A 23,557-nucleotide genomic window follows, 5' to 3' on the forward strand; every position below is an offset into this window, starting at 1 on the left:
TTCAAGTTTGAGAACTCTTACAATAGAGGACACAGGAATGAACATAGCACAGACAATGGCTCACATGGATATATTGTTTATTTACCATTGGTTTGGTGACTAGAGCTGGAAAATGTATTTTCTTAGGAGAATTATGTTAAATAACATTTTATAGAGTTGCATCTGAGGTCTAATTAAAACACACAGAGTTGCCATCTTTCCAGTGCTAGGAAGGTAGATAATTCAGTAAGCAATTAAAATGGAATATGGTAAGTGTCATAATAGGGAGGTATAAAGTGCTATATAAGCATACAAGATTTCCTAAATAATGTTGGTAACAATGGACAGACTCCCTGAGAAATGATAATACTCAGGACTTAATATAATAAATAGTCCTATAATAAATAGTCCTTAATCCCACTAGTTGAAGAGGAAGAAGTAATGATGACTGTTCAGTTTTTAGTGATCCATTTAGAAGTTAGTTCCTTCAGATCATTATGTTGTGACTCCCAACCCCAGCAGCATAGACAGTCTTGTATCAATGGCTTCACTTGACATATATGGAAGTCACACCAGAGAAGGTTGACATATTTGCAAGATGACATGAACAGTTTCCTATAGTCAATATGGGGTCTGTAAGTTTGTGACTTAGATTTTGTCCCAGTTTCTTTTCTGTTGCTTTGATGATGTACCTTGACAAAACCAATTGGGGGCAGTTGTTATTATAGTTTGCAATTCCCAGTTACAGTCCACCATAGCAGAGAGGTCACAGTTGTAGAGTTTGAAACAGCTAGTTACAGCCTATCCACAGTCAGGACACAAAGACAAATAAATGCATTTATGCTGCTTGCTTGCATGAATAGTTTGCTCAGATAGCTTTCTTTATGCTCGTAAAGTCCAGTGTTCCAAACCAAAAATGGATGCTGCCCACTTTCAGCCTAGGTCTTACCATAACAATTAAAGTAATTCCCCATAGACTTGACCATTGGCCACCATGATCTAGCCAACCCCTCACTGAGACTGTCTTCCCATGTGAGCCTAGGTTGTGTCAAGTTGACAACTAAAACTAAACATCACAAATTACTTCATCAAAATCAGTTTAATTCTAAAAGAGAGAGTGAGTGAGAGAGACAGACAGACAGATAGACATACCTCCTACCTACTAGCTTATTGTTTTGGCAGGGGATATATGATCTTACTATTGAGATCAGGCTAGCCTTGGAATTGTAGAGATTTACCTGCCTCTGACTTTTGCATCCTGGGATCAAAGGTGTGCACTACCACACCTGGCTACATGCAGGCTCTTATAAGGCATGGGATATGTAATGCATGATCTCTGCCTACTAAGAGAGACAATCCAAAAAAAATATTAGTAACACCAGGCAGTACTTCATTGAATGGAATAAATAAATTAGTATAGAAAGAATATTCTGAACCATTTCATTTTTTGTGGGGCGAGGTTAATAAAGATGATAAATTCTGAAAATGTTTAACATTAAGTTTTTGGATTTTTCAAGACAGGGTTTCCTCTGTGTGTAGCTCTAGCTGTCCTGGAGCTTGCTTTGTAGACCAGGCTGGCCTCGAACTCACAGAGAACTCCAGCTTCTACTTCCCGAGGGTTGGGATTAAAGACATGTGTCACCACCGCCTGATTAACATTACTTTTAATAACGTCTAAGTAGTCTAAGTACTTTCTGAAATGTCAAATGCAAAAGTGGTGCAACCTAAGTGCAATTTTATTATGTAGAGCAAGGCAGTAATATTGGTGCATTGAAGGTCACAGCTTCGATGATAAGAGTGAGTTCCCTTCTCCTGGGGTGGAGAACCAGATATTTTAATAACTGTTACACTTGTTTATCTTCTAGCTTGGATTAAGATGCCACCATCTACAGAAGACCCTGAAACATCCACAGGAAGTTCAAACAACTATTTCTACCCTACTTACAAAGACAATGGAAAAGATAGGTCACAGATGGTTAGTATGACATACTACATCAAAATTCCCGAGGCAGTTTTACTGATGAAACAAATAGGGTACATAAAGAACAACTTTCGGTCAGGACCGTTGAGTATGTTCCATATTCTATACCCAAATGAAATGATTCGAAGTACATGTGCTAAGGGGTCACTAATCACTTCTCTAGAATTTATCTCAATTACACATGGAACACTATGTAAGTTAGTTAAATAATCAGTTTTTGGATGTCTACAAATACATAGTATGATGGTTACTTTTTTATTTTTTCTCCAGTCTAGATCTCTTTATGTGGTCTCCTGCCTTAGGCTATCAGGTCCTAAGATTATAAATGTGTGATTTCATGACCATCTCAATTTTACATTTTTAAAAGTAAGGTGTTTATTTTATTACACTTCTCTGTATATGAATTTTTGCTTTGAGCATAATATTTTTAATTATATATTCACAAGAAGTTAACAAAAATACTACTGAAGTGTCTTGTCCACTTCACCTAGTTGTCCCATTGGTAAATTCTTCTATAATTAGAGGACATACTAAATCTTGGGAATTGACATCAATGCTAGTCATAGGCTTTTCTCAGATGTTACCAGCTTTCCATGTACTTTTGTATGTGTGTATATGTATTTCTGTGTAATTTTGTTCAGAGCTATGTTTTCTACTTAAGTATGAGGGATAAACACACATGTAATGAAGTTTCAATATACTTTAGAAATTATTTTATACAACAATTTCTCAATTAATGTTAAGAGTATTAGTGTGGAAAAGGCTATACTTTTAGCTAAAATTTATAGAGGAAGAAATTAATTGCTAGCAAGAGATTTGTCATAATTGTCTATATTAGCATATTTTCAATGACAAAATGCTTTCTGTTCCTAAAATTGAGAACTTTAATATTTAAGTGGCTGGAGAGATGGCTTAGCATTCGAGAGTACTGGCTTCTCTTCTGGAGGACCTGGGCTTGATGTCCAACGTTTACATGACGACTCACAACCATCTGTAACTCCAGTTCTAGGGGATCTTGTGCCCTCTTCTGGCCTCCAAGAGCTATAGGCATATATAATATATATAAAACTTTTAAAGAACTTATTCATTATGCAAGTTATATCTATTGAAAATACACTTTATTATATATTAAAAATGAAAAATAACAAAGATTTAAATTAGGAAACCTACTATAATTTTGAGTAAAGGTAAGTTTTATTATAAAGTGCCTTTCATTTTTAAGGTTAAAAATTGTAAGAAATAAATCACTCTTTCAAATACCTTTAACATCTGGCTCATTTAAAGTCATCCTGAGCTGGGTTTGGTGGCACATACTTTTAATTCCAGCACTCAGGAGGGAGGAACTGGTGGGTCTCTGAGTTCAGTGCCAGCCTGGTCTACAAAGCGAGTTTCAGGGCAGCCAGAACTACACAGAGAAACCCTGTATCAACAAAACAAAACAACAACAACAACAAAAATACATCCTGATTCTTATGTGGTTTTGAATCCAATTTGTTCTGCTATCACATATCAGATAAACTGCACAAAACCCCTGCATACATTTGTGAATAAGAGTAAAAGAGGCAAATAATATCATTATGCAAATCTGACCTTCCAGAACTATTGAATGGCTCTCAGAAACAAACCCTAAATGGTCTATAATTTGCAACCTACTGGTTTATACCAATTCTAATAATAAGGGACAGTTCCTTAATTTATATTATTGATAGATGAATTAGATTGGATGATAGATGAATTAGATTGGATGAGTTGGTCAGATGTGAGCAGTCAGAAGAAACCATTTGGTATTTGAACACTGCCTGTAGATGGTCTAGAAGAATTGTCAGAACCTGGTCTTCTAGCATTTTTCTGGTTCTGGAGTCAGAAAATAAAGTAAGATGCAAAATTGATCAATGCTTTAATCATAGGGTTTGGGAATTAGAGTTTCCATCTGAATACCTGCCTGCGTCATGCTATGGAGGAAAACATACAAAAGAGCAATGCAGTACAGCCCACAACCCCCTCACCTTAAACTGTAAAAGACATTGTAAGAGACCATGTCTCAAATGGCATAGATGACATTCTTAAAAACAACACCTGATCTCCGCTGGCCTCTGCATGCATGTGCACACACATACATGTTCATCCACATCCATACACTTGCGACTCACACACATGGACATATATACAATATGAGCACACATATACATGCATTAAAATAGAAGCTGAACGGAGCTGTTCATTTGGCTTCACTTTACAAAGACAGAAATTGAGAAGGAAGCCAGCTGTGGTAGTGTGTGTTTGTAATCTCATCACTGGGAAGGCTGAAGCCAGAGGGCTGGGAGTTTGAGGCCAGCCTGGGCTATGTAGTTAGTTCCAGGCCAACCTGAGCTACATAGTAAGACCTGCTTCAGGAAGACAGACAGACACACCAAAACAAACAAACAAAACCCTGAGAAGTAATGCGTTGCACTTCTATTACAGAGAGCGGTGTCAGAGGTGACTTTCCTGTTGTAAAGAAGCTACTGTGTCAAGTGGCAAGTTGATCTTGCTTGCCTGCTTCCCAGCCCATGTGGAGAAAACAGCACTCCAAAGACTTTCAGCCCAAATGATGGGGATGTTTTTCCAGGTTAATATATTTAAACATGCAAAGAACCAACAGCATATGCTTTTGTTTTCTTCACTTTGAAACATTTTAATTGTAGTATTCTTTATTCCTACAATTGTGTAGTAAGTGTGTAAGACATTGTGCCAGATAAAATCTCATCTCAGAATACTTTTGACTTGAAAATTGTTTCTTCTCCGTCTACTTTGTAACCAAATGCAATCGGCGTGCCTTGAATTATTTAGCTTATTATTACTTAAGTTAAACTTAGGGCTGTAGAATAGTTAAGGGCAGGTGAAGCACAACAGTATGATTTCTTGGGCTCTTTAACCCTAACGCTCCTTTTACCCTCACAGGATGATGCAGAGTTCAGAAGTCCTGGGGGTCGGGGGCATTAGTAAATTATCTTGAGGGCTATTGCCTTTTCTATGTGCCAAGATGAACTTTTCCTGACAGTAGTTTACAAAGAATTGCATTTAAAATGTAATATTTTTCATGCATATTTCTTTTTCTGAATTTATGCTTAGAATTCATGTAGCAAATTAGTTGCTCTATTACCTTCTGTACATTTCATGCTGTAATTCTTCTTTTCCAAATAAACATGAAACGTTCAGGTTCCACAAATTTATACTCCGGTGTTTGTTTGTTTTTACCATCACAAATTTATCCCTCTTATTTGTCAGAGAAGAGTGACTGAAGCTGTCACATTCGTCATTGAAGTCGGGAGTGAATTCTTTCTGTGACAGTCAGCTTGTAACATGTAGTTTTTCATTATAACTTCACAGCCTGAGTGAAATAAGGCCCTAGCAGACTGAAGGAAGAGGGCTTCAGAAGACCTCCTAAGGGGGAAGCTTCTCCGTGAGGATTCTTAGGGTCAGTGGTAGGTGTGTTTGCAATGGCTGTGGTGACTTCAGGCTGGGGCGCCTGAGTAGCGAGTCCAAGTGTCTGCCATGTCCATGTCTTTGTTACACAGTCTTCAGCGGCAGAGGTCACAGAGATGCCTTTCATTTTCATTGCTTCAGCTGTGCTCACGCCGTGAGAGAATCCTAGGCTATGCAGACGTGTTATTTACTCAGGGCTCGGGTGATTTAGTTGCTCGTTGGGATTTTGTAATGTGACAGACCACATTCCATTTGGTTGTCATTTACTAATCACATATCTAATGCATACTTAGTGTCAGGGTCTTTACTTTGACACTTAACAAGAGAGCCACAGTCCTCTTTATCAGTTTAAATATTGACATTTGAACTTTGTCATCCATTTCCTATACATTTGACCTTATGTAGCAACAAGGGCAACCATGGTTCTGCCCACAAGCTGTTTAATTGTAAGAGTACCAAAAGCAGGAAGACATTGTTGGAAAGAAGACTGAATGAAGCTCCATAATTATTTCAAAAATATTAAACAAAACAGTTATGTCTTAATAATGTCACTAACTTGAATTAAAGCCACACTGATTGTATACTCTAACCCTGAAGGTGAGTGAGCACATGTATGAAGCTTGGAGCTGGAGATGTTGTTCAGTAATTAATAGTATTTATTGTTCTTGCAGAGAACTCAGGTACACTCTTAGGATCAACGTCATGACTCATAATCATTCATAACTCCAGTTTCAGGGAATTCAATGCCCTCCTCTGACCTCTCTGGACACCAGGAATACATGTGATATATGAACATCTCTACATGCAGGCAAAACACTCATGCATATAAAATAAAATGATTTAATGATGAGTCTTTACTGTAATAACCTGTTTTTCCCCAAAGTCCTCTGTAGATTATTTGAAGGACTCAAACATGCATTGTACAAGCCTTTGAAAACATGCAAGTGCTCTATAAAAACTCACTGCAGTATAATCCATGTGCTCTTGATCCTAATCCATTTATTATATTGGTGAAAAGAAGGTCTGATTTGAGGAGACAGTGCACAGATTTTAATTGGGTAACCATAGGTTACAGGATGTCCAAATTTACAGATAGAATTATGATTAAGCTGCCCAATATTTGAAGGACAAAATTCCCCAATATTTGCATAGTATTATACTGGTATGTGAAAACTCTTTCTCTAATTGGAAATAAAGCTGCAAATAAATTATGCTTGTTAGCATTTAATGTTCCCTTCAATTGATTGCTATTTGTGAATCAAAAATTTAAAAGTTGCTAGGTTTAAGAGATTTCACGTAGTCTTTTACCTAGTCAACAAGTTCTTCCAAATGTAATCCTGGGACTATGCTTTTATGATGTTAGTTCTGCTGTCCAAGAATGCTTTACCAATGTATATCTTTATTTCATTCTAGGACCATGTTATTTCTGTGTGGATGGCTTCCTGTACTTGTGCTTGCATGCACACACACACACACACACACACACACACACGAAGAAATGAGAAGTAACTTAGTGTTTCTATTAATCCTGCCCTTAGAAAGGAAAGAAATTTTTCTTTATATATCAGTATTCTCATAGATTTTATCCTTAGTGGCATTTACCTTTCTATAAAAACAGCGTACATATAACAAGATTGATATTCATATAATTCATAAGAAATGCTGGCTTGTGCCTTGTATTGAATTCCATGTAATGGTACACTGTTATTTTCCATGCATCTAACAGACTAGGAGTAATTTATTTGGTTCCACGTTTCATTTGTAAAGTGAAACTACGACTGAGAATGGTAGTGTTCAGTGGAAATGCTGGGTCGCATAGAAAAGGCAAACTACTCCATGCTGTTTCACTTCTACAAGGCTTGCTGCACTAATAGTTGAAGTATTTAGATAATTATTGAATTATTTTGATGACTAGTAACCAAAACAATTTGTTATACCAACAGTCGGAACTAGATGATTAGCTATTTAAAACCTACGCTCAACAATTGTACCAAACAATTATTTTTAAAGACTACAGAGAATATTCACTTAAGATAGAACATATGCTGTTTTATGAAACAAATCTTAATGAAAGAGACTGAAATCAATTAGTGTGTCTGAGGGGTTCTATTGCTATGACAAGATACCATTACCAAAAGCAACTCAGAGAGGAAAGGGTTTATTTCATCCTACAGCTTGTAGTCCATCATCCAGGCAAGCCAGGAAAGAAACTGAAGCAGAGGTTATGAGCAGTGATACTTACTGACTTACTCAAGACCACCAGCTCAGGGGAGGTACCACTGACAGGGAGCTGGGCTCTCCCATAATCAATCACTAATTTAAAAATGTCCTACAGGATTGCCCACAGGTCAGTCTGATGGGGGCATTTTATTTTTTTTTTATAATTCTTATTTTTATTTTACAATAGTTCCCAGTTCCCCCTCCCTCCCTCCCTCTTTCACTCTCTCCCACCCTCTCATGCCTGATGGGGGCATTTTCTCAATTGAATTTCCCTATAAAAACATGACTCTAGCTTGTGTCAGTGCAACTAGCCAATAGATAGTCTCAAGGTATTATATTAGCAACCAATACCTCCAAGTATTTCAATTTTAAATATACACGTAAACAACATATAGGATCAGGATGAAAACACAGACAAAATTAGGTTGATTTCAGGTTGTGTGAATAAGAAAAATGTAACATCAAAATTCATGGATGTAGCTAAAGAAGGAGGGAATTGTACATCTCTAAGTGCTGCATTACATATTTAAAATCAGTGTGACTCACCATATTAACATAATGGAGGAGAAAATCATATGTAATCAGTTCAATAGAGAAACGCAATTGATGAAATAGTCATTCATGACAAAACACTAGAAAGAAAGGAATCTTTTTCAGTCTAGCAAAATTCACTGATGAAATGCCACCAGCTAACATACATAATGGGGAAGCACTGGACACAAGTAAGCAAGCTTCCAAGACAAGTCACAGACATCTTCTCTGACAATTTCCATTAAGCATTACACTAGAATTCTTTTTATTTAGAAACAATCATTTTACATATCAACCCCCCCCCCCCGTTCCCTCTCCTTCCCCTCCCCATGCCCCTACCAAGTCCCGACCAACCTCCCATCTACTCCCTAGGGACAATGAGGCCTTCCATGGGTGATCATCAAAGCCTATAATATCATTTGGGGGAGGGTCTAGGCCCTCGTCCATGTATCTGAAATTAAATAGTATCCCTCTATGGGGAATGTGCTCCCAAAGTCCTTTTATGTACCAGGGATACATCCTGGTTCCACTGTCACAGGTCCCATAGACTGAACTGGCCTTCTAACTGAGAACCACATTCAGAGGGTTTGGTTCAGGTCAATGCTGGTTCCCCAGCTTTATGACTGTGGTCAATGTGATCCCACTTGCTCAGGTCAGCTGTTTCTGTGGGTTTCTCCATCATGGTCTTGACTCTTTGCTCATCCCTTCTCCCTCTCTACAACTGAATTCCAGGAGTTCGGCTCAGTGTTTAGCTGAGGGTGTCTGCTTCTGTTTCCATCAGCTACTGAATGAAGGCTCTAGGATGGCAATTAAGTTAGTCATCAATCTCATTATAGGGGAAGGGCATCACCACTACTGCCTAGATTCTTAGTTGGGGTCATTTTTGTTTATGTCTGAATATTTCCCTAGTGCCTGATTTCTCTTTAAACCTTTAATAGATCCCTCTATTAAGGTATCTCTTTTCTTGATCTCCTTTATTCCTCCCCTGTCTCAGTCTTGTTCTCTTCATCTTCCTCTACTCCCCTTCTCTTTTCCCTCCCTCCCTCTCATCTCCCCCCACAAGCTCTCAGTTTGCTCAGGAGTTCTTGTCCCTTTTCCCTTGTATTTCTCTCTTAAGGTCATCCTTGCTTGGTAGTTTCTCTGGTGGTGTGGATTGTAGGCTGGTAATCCTTTCTCTGTATCTAATATCCATATATGAGTGAGTACATACCATGCTTGCATTTCTGTGATATGATTACCTCACTCAGAATGGTTTCTTCCAATTCCATCCATTTGCCTGCAAATTGAGGGGCATCTAGGTTGATTCCAGGTTCTGGCTATTACAAACAACACTGCTATGAACATAGCTGAACATATGTCATTGTTGTATGAATGTGCATCTTTTGGGTATATGCCCAAGAGTGGAACTGCTGGATCATGAGGTAAACTGACTCCTATTTACCTGAGAAACCGCCCTACTGATTTCGAAAGTGGCCACACAAGTTTGCACTCCCACCAGCAATGGAGGAGTGTTTCCCTCTCTTCACATCCTTGCCAGCACAGACTGTCATTGATGTTTTTGATTTTAGCCATTCTGGCAATTGTAAGATGGTGTCTCAGAATTGTTTTGATTTACATTTTCATGATGGTTAAGGATGTTGAGCACTTTTCTTAAGTGTCTTTCAGCCATTTTAAATTCCTCTATTGAGAATTCTTTATTTAGTTCTGTACCCCATTTTTATTTTGTGTTTTTAATATATATATATATATATATATATATAGTCTTACTTTACATATCCATCCCATTTTCCCCTCCCTCCTTTCCTCTCTCCCTCCCTCCCATGACATCAGACCCACTCCCATCAAATTCCCTCCCCCCATGCACCCCCTCTGTGCACTCAACAGGGAGAGTGATGCCTATGCCTTCCAGGAGGGATAATCAAAATCTGTCAAGTCACTTGGAGTAGGAACTAGGCCCTCCCTCCTGCCTCTAGGATAAGGGAGTATCCCTCCATGGGGGATGTGCTCCCAAAGTCCCCCAAAGTCCTTTCATGCACCAGGGGTATATGCTGGTTCTACTGTCAGAGGTCCCTTAGACTGCCCAGGCCTTCTAACTGAGACCCACTTTCACAGTGTCCCCACTTTTTAATTGAATTGTTTGGTGTTTTGGTGACTAGCTTCTTGAGTTCTTTGTATATTTTAGAAATCAGTTCTCTGTTAGATGTGGGGTTGGTGAAAATCTTTTCCCATTCTGTGGGCTGCTGTTTTGTCTTGTTAACTGTGTTCTTTGCCTTACAGAAACTTCTCAGTTTGAGGAGGTCCCATTTATTAATTGTCAATCAAAGTGTCTCTGCTACTGGAGTTATGTTCAGGAAACGGTCTCCTGTACCAATTTGTTCAAGGGTACCTCCCACTTTCTCTTCTAAGAGGTTCAGTGCGGCTGGTTTTATGTTGAGGTCTTTGATCTATTTGGACTTGAGTTTTGTGTATGGTGATAGACATGGGTCTATCTGCAGTCTTCTAATCACCATCATCCAGTTGTGCCAGCACCATTTGTTGAAGATGCTTTCCTCCTTTCATTGTATAATTTTAGCTGTTTTGTCAAAAATCAGGTGTTTGTATGTGTGTGGGTTAATATCAGAATTTTCGATTCAATTCCATTGGTCTATGTGTCTGTGTCTATTTTTGTGCCAATACCAAGCTGTTTTCAGAACTATAGCTCTATAGTAGAGCTTAAAGGCAGGGATGGTGATGCCTCCTGAAGTTCCTTTATTGTACAGGGTTGTGTTGGGTATCCTGGGTCTGTTGTTTTTCCATATAAAGTTGATTATTATCCTTTCAAGATCAGTGAAGAATTGTGCTGGGATTTTGATGGGAATTGCATTGAATCTGTAGATTGCTTTTGGCAAGGTTGCCATTTTGCTATGTTTATCCTACCTTTCCAAGAGCATGGGAGATCTTTACATCTTCTGGTATCTTCTTTAATTTCTTTCTTTAAAGTCTCAAAGTTCATAATATTAATATATATATATATATATATATATATATATGTCTTTCACTTGTTTGGTTAGTATTACCCCAAGATATGTTATGTTGTTTGTGGCTATTGTAAAGGGTGATGTTTATCTGATTTCTTTCTGAGCCCATTTATTGTCTGTATAAAGTAGGGATACTAATTTTTTGAGTTCATTTTTTTATCCTGTCACTTTGATGAAGATGATTTTGAGTTGCAGGAGTTCCCCGGTAGAATTTTTTGCCTCATTTATGTAAACTATCATATTGTCTGCAAATAGTGCAAATTTGACTTCTTCCTTTCCAATTTATATCCCTTTGATCTCCTTTTGTTGTCTTATTGCTCTTATTCCCCCAGTAGCTTCCATTAATATACGTGAAGACTTAAATTTGAAAATGGAAGTCAAGTATGTCAGTGCATGGCTGTAATGCTAGCATTCAGGATGAGGTGGGATCTAGTCTTGGATACATAATTGCAAACTATATCAAAAGAAAGAAAAAGAAGCAACAAGACATTTGATCAACATGTTGTGAGCTACTTTTATTTGTTTGAATAGTTAATGAGAAAAAAAAATCAATCCCTTTTAGAGCTGTTCAACACATCTTTTAAAATATGTAAATTAGGGTTTTCAGTCTTAAACACATATAGACATGAACCATGTTAAATGGACTCAGCAGGTTGCATTTGTGTGTGTGTGTGTGTGTGTGTGTGTGTGTGTGTCTGTAATCATAATTAAGAATTGGTCATGACTCCAACTAACAATTTGAGCAACAGTGGAAAGGCTACCATAAATGCCCTTCCCTGATAATGAGATCAACAACTAACTTATTCACCATCATGGAGCCCTCATCTAGTAGCTGATGGAAACAGAAGCAAAGACCCACAACTAAACACAGAGCCGAACTGGAATCCAGATGCAGAGAGGGAGGACAAGACCAGGCTGCAGAAACACATAGAGACAGCTTACCTGAACAAGGAGGAGCTAATGCCCCCCCCCCCCGACTGATACTTGGGAATCCAGCATGGGACTGACTCAGACCCCCTGAACGTGGGTGTCAGCCAGAAGCCCTGAGCAGTCTAAGGGACCTCAGATAGTGGAACCAGGATGTATCCCTGGTGCACAAAAGGACCTTGTGGGCACATCCCCCATGGAGGGATATTCCCTTAACCTAGAGACAGGACAGAAGTCCTAGTCCCCACCCCAAATCACTTGACAGATTTAGATGACCCCTCCTGGATGGCATCACCCTACATGTGGAGTTGGGGGGAATTTTAGGGGAGGGTGGTTGGGGTGCATGTGCGGGGGAGGGGGAAGAGGGAAAGAGTGAGGGAGGGAGGGATGAAGGGAGAGAGGGAGAGGGAACTGGGATCGATATGTAAAATAAAAAAAATACTGGAAAAAAAGAACATACAAGGATTAATGGAATAAAAAAAAATTGGTCATGAATTTAAGAAGTTTGTGTGTGTGTATATATGTGGTGTTGGGGGGGAAGAAGTTGAGGTGTCAAAAATGTAAACACATTATTTGTGAATGAAATTATAAATTATCAAAAAAGTCTTTATAAAAATCATATTTTTAAAAGCAATTTAGAAAAGCAATGCAGTCAAAAAATAGCAATGTACTTGCTAGAAAATAGTAACTTTTTTATGCTCATGCTATCAAAATTCAAAAGTAAAATCTCCAAGTTTATCTACTTGACTTCTATTTACTGTGACACTTACATTCAGCATTAAGAAGATTTAGTATAGTTTTTTTTAAATAACTTATAGCCATCATTTTAAATATAGATGCCCTCTTATTTAATTCAGGACAAAATTAATTACTTTAATTTTTAGCCAACTAATAAAGGACATATACAATTACATATTTGATTAGCTTTAATTAGAGATGACTCCGTTACTGGAACCCCAGTGGACTTGGAACTTATTAAAACACTTTGACAACTTGATGGCAAAACAACAACTTCAATCTGCTCTGAGCCTGCACTTATTTGGAAGCATGTAGCTATAACTATATGTCTTTGCATAGAAGTTTTTGAGGGAAGTAATGTTACTTTCCAGTTCTTTTTCTTTTGTTCTTTTTCGAAGCACAAGGGTGCTCTTTTTCCTCACATCAGGTTTTGCATTGCTCTTGAGAGAGTCACTGTACAATTGATTTACATGTCATCAACTGTCTAAGCATTTATTTTACTCGGTGCTGCATGATTAGATAAGGTGATAAGGTCTCGTTGGTCTGCATTTCCCAGAAATGTTTAACCTCATGCACAATTGAAGTACCCATTCCTTGATGCTAGAGAGAGCTCAATGGTTAAGAGCTCTAGTTGCTATTTCAGGGAACCCAGCTTTGGTTCCCAGAACCCATAGGGGAGCTCATAACCATCTATGACTCCAGTCCCATGAAACTGAGGCGCTCTTGTAGCCTCCTTGGGTACCAGACATACACATAGAGCACATACATGCATACACATGAGGTAAAACACTCATATGCATAAAATAAAAATAACTTTAAATTATTGAAATAATATGTCACTATGTACAAAATATCACACAGTGGTATTAAAGTAGAGATTTTAATAATTTAAGACAACGCGAACTTCAAATGTAGTTATGGTCTTGAATGTTATAATCGCTGTATTTGAGTTTGTTTACAAATGTAACTGCAGTATATTAATTTTATTAGGCCATGAATGTGTGTTAGTATAAAACATAGTAGCAATTTTCCTTGAAGTCTTCAAAATTTAATCACATTGTAAATGTACTTACAATGCAAATATACTTGCATTAATTTTATATTAAAATAGCTAACCTTAATTCCTTAGTGTATTTTTCAGTTTAGTATAATATTATTTATCGTTGAAAATCCCTTTTTTTTTTTTTCTCGCTGAGGGGAACTGTCCTACCTATTTTATGTTAACACAGAAGAAGATACAGTCATTTGGCAAGAGGGACTTTCACCTGAGAAAATGCCTCCATAAGCTTGGCCTGTAGGCAAGTGTGGTGCATTTTCTTAATTAGTGATTGATGTGGGAGGCATAGCCCATTGTGGTTGGTACTACTTCTGAATAAGTGGCCCTCGGTACTATAAGAAAGCATTCTAAGCAAGCCAGGAGGGAGCAAATCAGTAAACAGCTGTCTTCCACAGTCTCTGCATCAGATCCTACCTACCCTGCCTACAGGTTCCTTCCCCAATTTCCTTTAGTGCTGGAATGTGACCTGGAAGTGTTAAGATGCAAGAAACTCCTTCCTGTCTAAGTTGCTTTTGGTTATGGTGGTCTACTACAGCAGTGGAAACCCTGACTAAAACAGAACTGTAAGTATATTCACTTAAATGTTTATCATCAGCTTTTGTTTTGTTTTGTTTTCTGAGACAGGGTTTCTCTGTGCCCTGGCTATCCTGGCACTCACTCTGTAGACCAGGCTGGCCTTGAACTCACAGAGATCCACCTGACTCTGCATCCCAAGTGCTGGGATTAAAGGTGCGCACTACCACTGCCTAGCTTTATCTTAAGTTTTGCTGCATTGTGTGTGTGTGTGTGTGTGTGTGTGTGTGTGTGTGTGTGTGAGTGTGTGTGTGTGTGTGTGTGTGTGTGTGTGTGTGTGTGTGTGTGTGACAGAGAGGGTGGGGGTCAGTCTGATTTGAACAAAATTTTTAAAAAGTGTTGATAGTGTGTTGCTCCAAATTTTCTTTGCTTTGCAATTAAAGAAGTCAGGCCTTAATTAGCCAACCATGAAAAGGTCACCTCTGTAATGGCCCTGAAATCACCTAGCTGCATACATTTGTTTGCATTATCACTTGCTTTTATAAAAGTCTCTTAGTGAGGAGTGCTAGACCTAACAGTCTCTTTATATTTCATGTAGGAGACAGAGTTTGCATCTTAAGGTAGAGGGGGGACAACAACCTATAACATTTTTGGAACATTGAATTTGTTTTTGATAACTTAGTGTGCATCCATCACAAGGTAAGTACCTTTTGTGCCTTTATTTTGAGCTCTTGAGGAAGTACCATCCGTGAATTGATTCATCAATGTTTAGTTCACCTTCAGATAATGACCTGAGAAATAAAATGTGCATTCAAGTTTTTATCTCTGTGTTGTCCGAGGAGTAAATATTATTATTGAGATTTCCAAAACAATGCTTGTTCTCACAGTATAGAATATATAGATGTTAGAAAAGTCATTATCTGGGTGATAATATTCTGTTAAGAAGGGAAGACATTCAGAGAGTATTTTGGAAAATGGTGAGCTAGAAGAAATTTTCCAGGTGAAGTGAAATTAGGTCTGTGATTTGGTAGGGTTTAGGAAGAAATCCATCCAGTATCAGTCACAGACCTCTGAGAAAAGTGCCTATTACTAGTAAGTGCAAAAATATAGGGACCTCCTTTCTGCAGGGCTGCAGACTCTACAGTCAAGTGAGCAATCATACAGCAAACAAGTCACTTTTATTATATGTCACTGAATTCTCCCTTCTGCACAATATTTTAGGATAGTTTACTTTGGAAAGGGCCTTGCAGGACAAAACATGTAGAAAAAAAAACCAGTATTAAAGACAAAACATAACATATATATTGTCCGAAAATAAAGTGATAGAACTGTCAGATAAGCAGATGTTTTATTTTTCTTTAAAAATGTGAATACATTTTAGGTCTCAGAACATAGTTCAGTAGAACAAGATGCACTTAGCATGCACAAGGACTAGGTTTAATCTCTAGCAAACAATTTATTCCTAATTCAAAATTCCTTTTGTTTATTAAATTTCATGGGCTATTCAAAGTTCCCTTTTCCTTGGTAGTATTTTGTGAGGGCTTACCTGCTGTTATTTGATCACTTGATTTTTCACATGTATGAATAAACACATTTAATTCTGAGGAAATATTTTTAGCTTGTTTCCACTGAATAGGATTAATGAGGCATATTGAGAACAGTCAATGGTTGGACTTTGTAAAGATAAGCTCCTTAAGTTAATGAAACATGCCTGAAAAGCAGAACAAAACAAAATGTAAAGCATTGCAATGATAAACTGTATCTAAGTGTTTGAGAGAGAAAGTCACGAAGTTGATTACTCTCCAAATGAGGCAGTGCAGTCAGTCTGCAGAGCAGATGCAAGCATCAAAGTGGGTAGAATCACAGTGAAGAGAACCATTTCGAGCACGAGAAGAGCATGGTGGGCTGAGTTCCCTTGGCTAATGCTTGAGGCACACTCTGAATCCACTTTTCAGATGGCAAGTCATGAATGATAAATAGGCAAGTGACATAGTAGGCTGTGCTTTTACAAACAAACATAATACATGTGACAAAAGGAAAAGTCCTAATGCCAGTTTAGAATGTAATGTTTGAGGCTAAAATAATTTCCTTCTTGAACATGGAAAAGATATGAATATATCTGTACATTTACAGCTGCACATAGCAGGATCTGATACAAAGTAGGCATTCTATCTGTGAGGTTTACTGGCTTAAAAGTCTGTGTGTAGTTTTTAAAATGCTAAATGTTGGGAAGGACATGAAGAAAGACCTATGTCACACCTTGCTAGTGGGAACATAAATCGGTATGAGTCTTTAACGAGTTGTTTGCTAATATCAAGAGTAGTGAAAGTATGTGAACTAAGGCTCAGTGATTTCTCTTGTGGACATGTACCCACACAGCCGCCAAGATACTTGTACTTGCAGTGCTTGGCAGAAGAAAACAATGTGGAATAATGTAAACAAGCAGGTAGGTAATCAGATAACTGCATTATGGAAGGTGATACAATAAAATCTGCATAGAAATAAAAACAGTTGATATAGCATTATATAAAATTATTAAATTAAAACTATGCAAATGATACTTTAATGCATAACTTAGATTGAATGGATATTATTCAGAATAATGAAAGGCAAACCAAATATAGTTGGGGCAGAGAGAGAGAAAAAAGAGAGCGAGAAAGAGAGAGAGAGAGAGAGAGAGAGAGAGAGAGAGAAGCCAGCACCTGAAAATTCATGTTATTCTCTGTACATATTTATGTCAGTAATTTTTTTCATATGAAAAATATTCTGTTTTCTTTTAGTACTTGGAAAGTGGAATAAAATGTCTTCTCCCATGATGATTGAAACTGCATCAATCTTACCTTCCATCTGTCCCTGTGGGTTTTATTTTTGTTGTTATCTTACATGTGACTAAAAATCAGGCAAGAACTCTTTCTCACAGTTTTTTATAAATTTCGACAAATTACAATGAAAAAATACACTTACACATTGGAAAGTTACCATAAAATAATTCTTCATGTATTTATAAGTGATCATGTTGTGTGGAAGAAATAGTTTCACTTAAGAATGTGTAAACAGTTGTTATTTGAGAACCTTTTAAAAGCCATGATAATTTAATATTTTTACCATGAGCATTCTGCTTTTTTTTTTAAAAAAATTGAGATATGATGTCATCTCTAAGAATAAGAAGCCATGGCTGACCTGGAACTCATTCTATAGACCAGGCTGGCCTTGAACTCACAGAGATCCACCTGCATCTGCCTCCCAAATGCTAGGATTAAAGGAATGTTCTACAATGCTTGGTTCATTCTACTTCTTTCTAAACTTTTGTATTTATGTATATGTGTGGGCCTGATTGTGAGCATATAGATCACATGCGTACAGTGCCTGCTGAGGCTAGAAAATGGCAGAAACTGGACTTACAGACAGTTGCGAACTGCCTTTTGGGTACTGGGATCCAAACCTGCTCTGCAAGAGCAGCAGATACTCTTAACTGCTGGGCCACACCTCTGGCCACATTTTCCTTCTTAAACTTCTTTAAAATGATAATTTCCAGCATGCATTTAGTTCTCATTCACAGCAAGAATTGAGGTTCTGGGCCCAGTAGAACTTATGAAGATGGTGGCTCCTTGGCTCAGGAGCTAGTCCTGTACACAACTATCACTCTGAGAAACTTAGGGAACACTTGCTAGATAAATAAACCAATGCTAGACATGAAATGGAGAACATAGATTACTAACCACATTCTTGTGCAAAATTGTCAAGTATCTTAAGTAGGAATGATATATTTATCTTGAACACAAAAAGCAATACATATGCCAGGGGCTTGAGGGATGGTTAAGAACAGTGGCTGCAGATGGCGCCCCAGTGTGGAGAGGGGGAAGTGGACACTGACTCCCTTCCATAACCTAGAAGCTATCTGCAATTGCCAACCAGTCACAAAGGAAAAAATAGTTCTCTCCACTGGATTCTCATTGGGTATAAAAACCACACTTAAGGGTCGACCTCATGCCTAGCAGTTTGATGGCCAACACAAATGAACTAAATGGTGTTTTGGGGACAGTTTGCCTCATATTGTTTGGGCTTTAAAAAAAAAACTTACTGGCCTTTTGTTTGTATATTATGGCTTCTAATGTTATGTTTTTATGGTGTGTGTGTGTGTGTGTGTGTGTGTGTGTGTGTGTGTGTGTTGTATTTGCCTGTTTGTTTTCTGAAGAGAGAGAGGGGAAAAGGCCATGGAGTTTGGCGGGTGGGCAGGATTTGGGAGGAGATGAGTGAAAGGAAGCCCTGATCAGACTATGCAGTATGAAAATATTTTCAGTTAAAAATCCGAACATTGGTTGCTCGTGCAGAGGACCTGGGCTTGATTCCCAGTCTGCACATGGCAGCTCACAATGGAGCATGGCCCCAGTTATAGGGGATCAGTGTCTACTGCTTTCCTCCAAGGCACAAGGCAAATATACAGTACACATACATGAAGGCAAAATACACTTAAAATAGAATAAATGAATCTTTAAAAAGACAATACACCTATGCAGGCATCTACATAAAGTAAATGTAAAAAAAAAAAAAAATTAAAACAGCCCGCGATACCATAGAAAGGGAGACAGATGCAGAACCTCACTTTCTTCATCCATCTCTTCACAGGACTTGAGGAGCTACCTCTTATCCTTAGGTAATTCGAGACAAATGGACACAGAGGACTAGAGAGCTCGCCTCTTGCTCGCCCCTTACCATGATTTGCTCTCTTGATCTTCAAGCTACATGGATCTCTCAGCAGTGCTTTTCACTAGGTAGCTCTGTTGATGTTCCATCTTAGGTTTATGAGTTCAGAGCTCAGTTTTCTTTGCAACTTTGTACTTCATAGACTATGTACCCTAATAAGCTCGTCATGAAAGTTAACACGTCAGCCATTCATTGCTCTTGGACACAAGGCTTTCATTGCAGAGGGTCTCCTGTATGTTTTCATATCTATGCTCTCTTCCAGATGCTGTTTTCGGTCCTAGATCATAAAGACCAAGCGTAGATCCCCTGAGGCTGGAAATGATGGCACAGTGGTTAAGAGCACTAGTTGTTCTTCTAGAGGACCCAGGTTCAGTTCCCAGAAACTCATGGCTCCCTCACCTCACAACCATATGTAACTCTAGTTCCAGAGGATCCAACACCTTCTTCTGGTCTTCAAAGGAATCTGCCATGCACTGCATATACATGGTACATGCAATTAAAGCACCTATATACATAAAATACAAATAAATAAATCTTTAGCCCACGTTGGCCTCAAACTTGTGAATCTCCTGTCTCTGCCTCCTTCAGCAAATCCTACTGGCATGCGGCACCACAACCGGCTTCTTTAAGCCTTTAGTACATTGTTAAATCTTTAGAACCTCTGCTTCCTTGGTTTATAAAATGTAGACTTTGAGGTACAAATAATGCAATCGTGTGGGGGCCCTGATGCCCTCTTCTGTCCTCCACAGACATTAGGCATACACATGGCGTACATACACAGTGCAGGCAAAACATTCACACACAGGAAACAAAATAAGCAAAATAATTCAAAAAAGGGACACTTTAGACAAAAATCAACTTAACACCATTTATTTAAGCAAGCAACAACCGCAGAATGGGGTCATGCTCAGAACCAGCATGATTCATTGGAGAGCTCTGCAGTGGTGCGAGCAGTGAGCCTTGACAACAGAAACAAAGGAACTCAGTGGGACTCTTCCCTTGGTTAAATAGTACTGGATGGTTCTGATTTGTCACATCTCCAGTTTCCTTGCCCTGTTCTCACTAGGCTTTAGTGACTGAGGAAGAAATCCCAGTCTAGCAGCTGCCCAGTATTTTGTTGTTGTTACTGTAATTGGTTGGTTGGTTGGTTTTGTTTTGTTTTCAAGACAGGGTTTCCCTGTGGCTTTGGAACTAGCTCTTGGAGACCAGGCTGGTCTTGAACTCACAGAGATCCACCTGCCTCTGCCTCCTGAGTGCTGGTATTAAAGGCGTGCACCACCACTTGGCTTTTTTTTTTTTTTTTTTTGGTTTGGAGTATTTTATTTTTTATTTTATATAACAAAGTCCAATTAAATGAAAACAAACATTTATACACAATATTTGGGAATTTGGGCGTTGTTCTTTCCAAACTACTTCCTGCTGTCATGGGGGATTCGAAGAAGATTCAGATATCCCGGCTGTAGTCTGTAGGGCTGTTTTGTCCAGCTGTTTTGAATGTAGGATCAGCTTGTACTCTGTTTCAGGCGGTCTGGCGTGAGATCAACAACTAACTTCTCCATGGAGCCCTCAACTAATGCCTGTTGAAAATAGGAGCAAACACCCATACATAAACACTGAGTCGAACTAGAACCCAGAAGCAGATGGAGAGGACAAGACCATGCGGCAGAAACACATAGAGACAGCTTACCTGAACAAGGAGGAGCTAAGGGCCACTAGACTGATAGCTGGGAAGCCAGAATGGGACTGAGTCAGGCCCCCCTGAATATGGGTCTCAGCCAGAAGGACTGAGCAGTCTAAGAGACCTCAGACAGTGGAGCCAGGATGTATCCCTGGTGCACAAAAGGACCTTGTGAACACATCCCCCATGGAGGGATAACTGCCTTAATCTAGAGACAGGAGAGAAGCCCTAGTCCCTACTTCACATGACCTGTCACATCTACATGACCCCAACTGGATGGCATTGCCCTACATATGGAATTGGGGTGGGGGGATGGGAGGGGAAGGTTTTGAGTATTTTATAAACAACATTAATGTTTTGAGAATTTCATACAATTTTGATCACATTTCTCCACCTTGCCCAACCCATTCCTACTTCTCTACTCACACAGCTTCACATGTTCCCCTTCTTTTTAGCTCATTGAGTGGAATTGTACTGCAGAAATGCTGTTGGGCATTGAGCCTGCCCTAGAATGTGGTAGTCATATCTTTAAAGAAAACCTACTTTCTGCCTCCTAGAAGCTATCAGTGGCCAACAGGCCCTCAGCTAAGGGTGGGCTTTGTGTTCTCCTTCCTTTCTCCATGCTGGAGTTTTTGTGTGCCTTGAGCTTGTATAGGTCTTGTGCATGCTGTCATAGTTTCTGTGTGTTCTTGATTCTGGGGATGGAATTAAGGTGGTCAGGCTGGGTAGTAGTTGCCTTTATCTGCTGAGCCATCTTGCCAGTCTTGAGCACTTTTTAAATGTGTGTGTCTTTGGAAGAAGGGATTTCCCTGATTTTGTTCCTTATCTCTCACCATACTACAGTGAGACGATCTGGCCAGACTGAAAGGGCTTTGCTATGTTGTGTGGGGTGGGGAGAAAATGCCCCAACCCCCAACCATTTTACTAGCCCCTGTTCCTTACTTAGATTTTTTTTTGTTTTAAACATTTATTTATTTACGTATTATGTATACAGTATTCTTTTGCCTGAACACCATAAGTGGGCACCAGATATGCTTACAGATGGTTGTGACCCCCTCCATGTGGTAGCTGGGAATTGAACTCAGGACCTCTAGAAGTAGACCTCTAGAAGAGCAGCTAGGGCTCTTAACCTCTGAGCCATTTATCCACCCTGCCGCTTTCTTTGTAGATATTTTGAATGACTGTCTGTTACAGTTACCCTTATTAGAAGTTGTGATTAACTAAAACATCTGAAGGACAGAATGAAGAAAGTGCTTGCAGCTGTGGGAGGAGAGAAGACAGATCTATGGATGCAGAATGATTGGAAAGAATGTGTTCCCAGTCTTCCATTTTTTTTTTTCTGCTACAAATCCTTCAACAACCTCTATGGTTTACAGAGCACTCTAGATGTTTGTGGTCATAGCTGAGATTTCTAGATGGCATACGTCTCACATTGGAAAAAGCACTGTAATTTCTGATTGCTTTTCCCAGACAGGCCTGTCAGCGACTGTAGTGTTTCTTTGGCTTGCATAGCTGTGCCACATAGGTAGGCTCCCAGTTCCCATGGGCTTTTGAAGGCCTTGTAGCTCTCCATCAGCTTCTGCAGTAGCCTGCAGTCTCCTAGTGCTGCACATGTCTTCTAGAATGACTACAGATAATAAAGTGCCGTGGTGCTGGAGGTGTCTGCCAGATGACGCCGAGCAACATACTCTACAAGTCAATTGTCACATCTGGAAGGCCCAGAGCTCACAGTTGGGATAAAAGCCAGACGCTAGTACTGAAGGTTCATATCCGTGTGACTCTCTGGCCTGAGCCAGGGACTGCAGCTCCAGTTTATATGACTTCTGCTGTGCCTTCCAGGCTACCTGCTGCTCTTGATTTTATCACTTGCTTCCCACTCAGAATATCATTAATAAGAATGCCAGGCAGCTTTCTCTCCCAGACTTTCTGAATAGATTTCCATCAACACGAATAGCCCTGGCTGCTGCACAAATACAGACAGTAGCATGAATGTACTCTAGCTGAAAATGCTGTGTTTCACAGTGGGGGATGGGTTATCTGAACTCTCTTCTCCACTCCGCCATTGTGTTACCTGGGTCTGGCCTTCTCTTGACCTTAGTATCCTCATCTGGAAAAGTGCGGTTAATTGGATGATGTTTAATGGGCCTTGCATTTTTGACACCGTAGGCTGAAAATATGTAGAATTTATAAGGAAGCAGTTTGTAAATGGTCGTGTTCAGGAGAGTACCCTTTCTTTTTCCCTTGGCAGAGACAATCAGATCATATTTGGTTCTTGACACCATAAAGTGACTAAAACTTCAAAGAACTAAAAGCAATCAGATGTAAACAGCAACGTAAAATGTGTGCATGATATTAACATACTTTTCTTCACTCAGCAAGAGTTCTAGTTTAATCTGTCACTTCCAATATTCTATCAGCATGTTTCAGCCCATTTAGGTTAAGTAGCTACAATAATTTGGAATGGATTAATGACTCTTATATACGGACTGTAAGTGCCCTAGGGAGAATCCAGTGAGGCCTTGCTCTGAGACTGTGGGCTCGTAGGCGTGCTTAAAAGCCCACGTTTACTATTGGCAACATGTTGCAGATGGCTCAGAATGGATTCAGTCATATCTGAACTCATGGGAGAAAGGGTAATTATGGCGCAGATGTTCAGAAGGTCCTCCCTGTGCCACATGGAGGTCCAGGCTTGAGATGTGAGGCTAGTTCACCATTGCTGCTTTTGTAAGGTATGGTCTCCATGGCAA

The 23,557-nt window shown here is 39.1% G+C and overlaps 1 protein-coding gene across 1 annotated transcript in view; it reads left to right on the plus strand.

The window, feature by feature from the left end:
* The window catches only part of Mcf2 (MCF.2 cell line derived transforming sequence), an 81,272-nt gene extending 76,317 nt beyond the window's left edge, over window positions 1-4,955 (plus strand). Inside the window, exons 27-28 of the mRNA XM_051179131.1 lie at window positions 1,845-2,034; window positions 4,901-4,955. Coding sequence (XP_051035088.1) covers window positions 1,845-2,034; window positions 4,901-4,955 — 245 coding nt within the window. The remainder of the gene's footprint in view (window positions 1-1,844; window positions 2,035-4,900) is intronic.
* Window positions 4,956-23,557: the final 18,602 nt, after the last annotated feature.

This window comes from Phodopus roborovskii, unplaced genomic scaffold, assembly GCF_943737965.1.
Source record: "Phodopus roborovskii unplaced genomic scaffold, PHOROB, whole genome shotgun sequence".
Classification (NCBI taxonomy): Eukaryota; Metazoa; Chordata; class Mammalia; order Rodentia; family Cricetidae; genus Phodopus; species Phodopus roborovskii.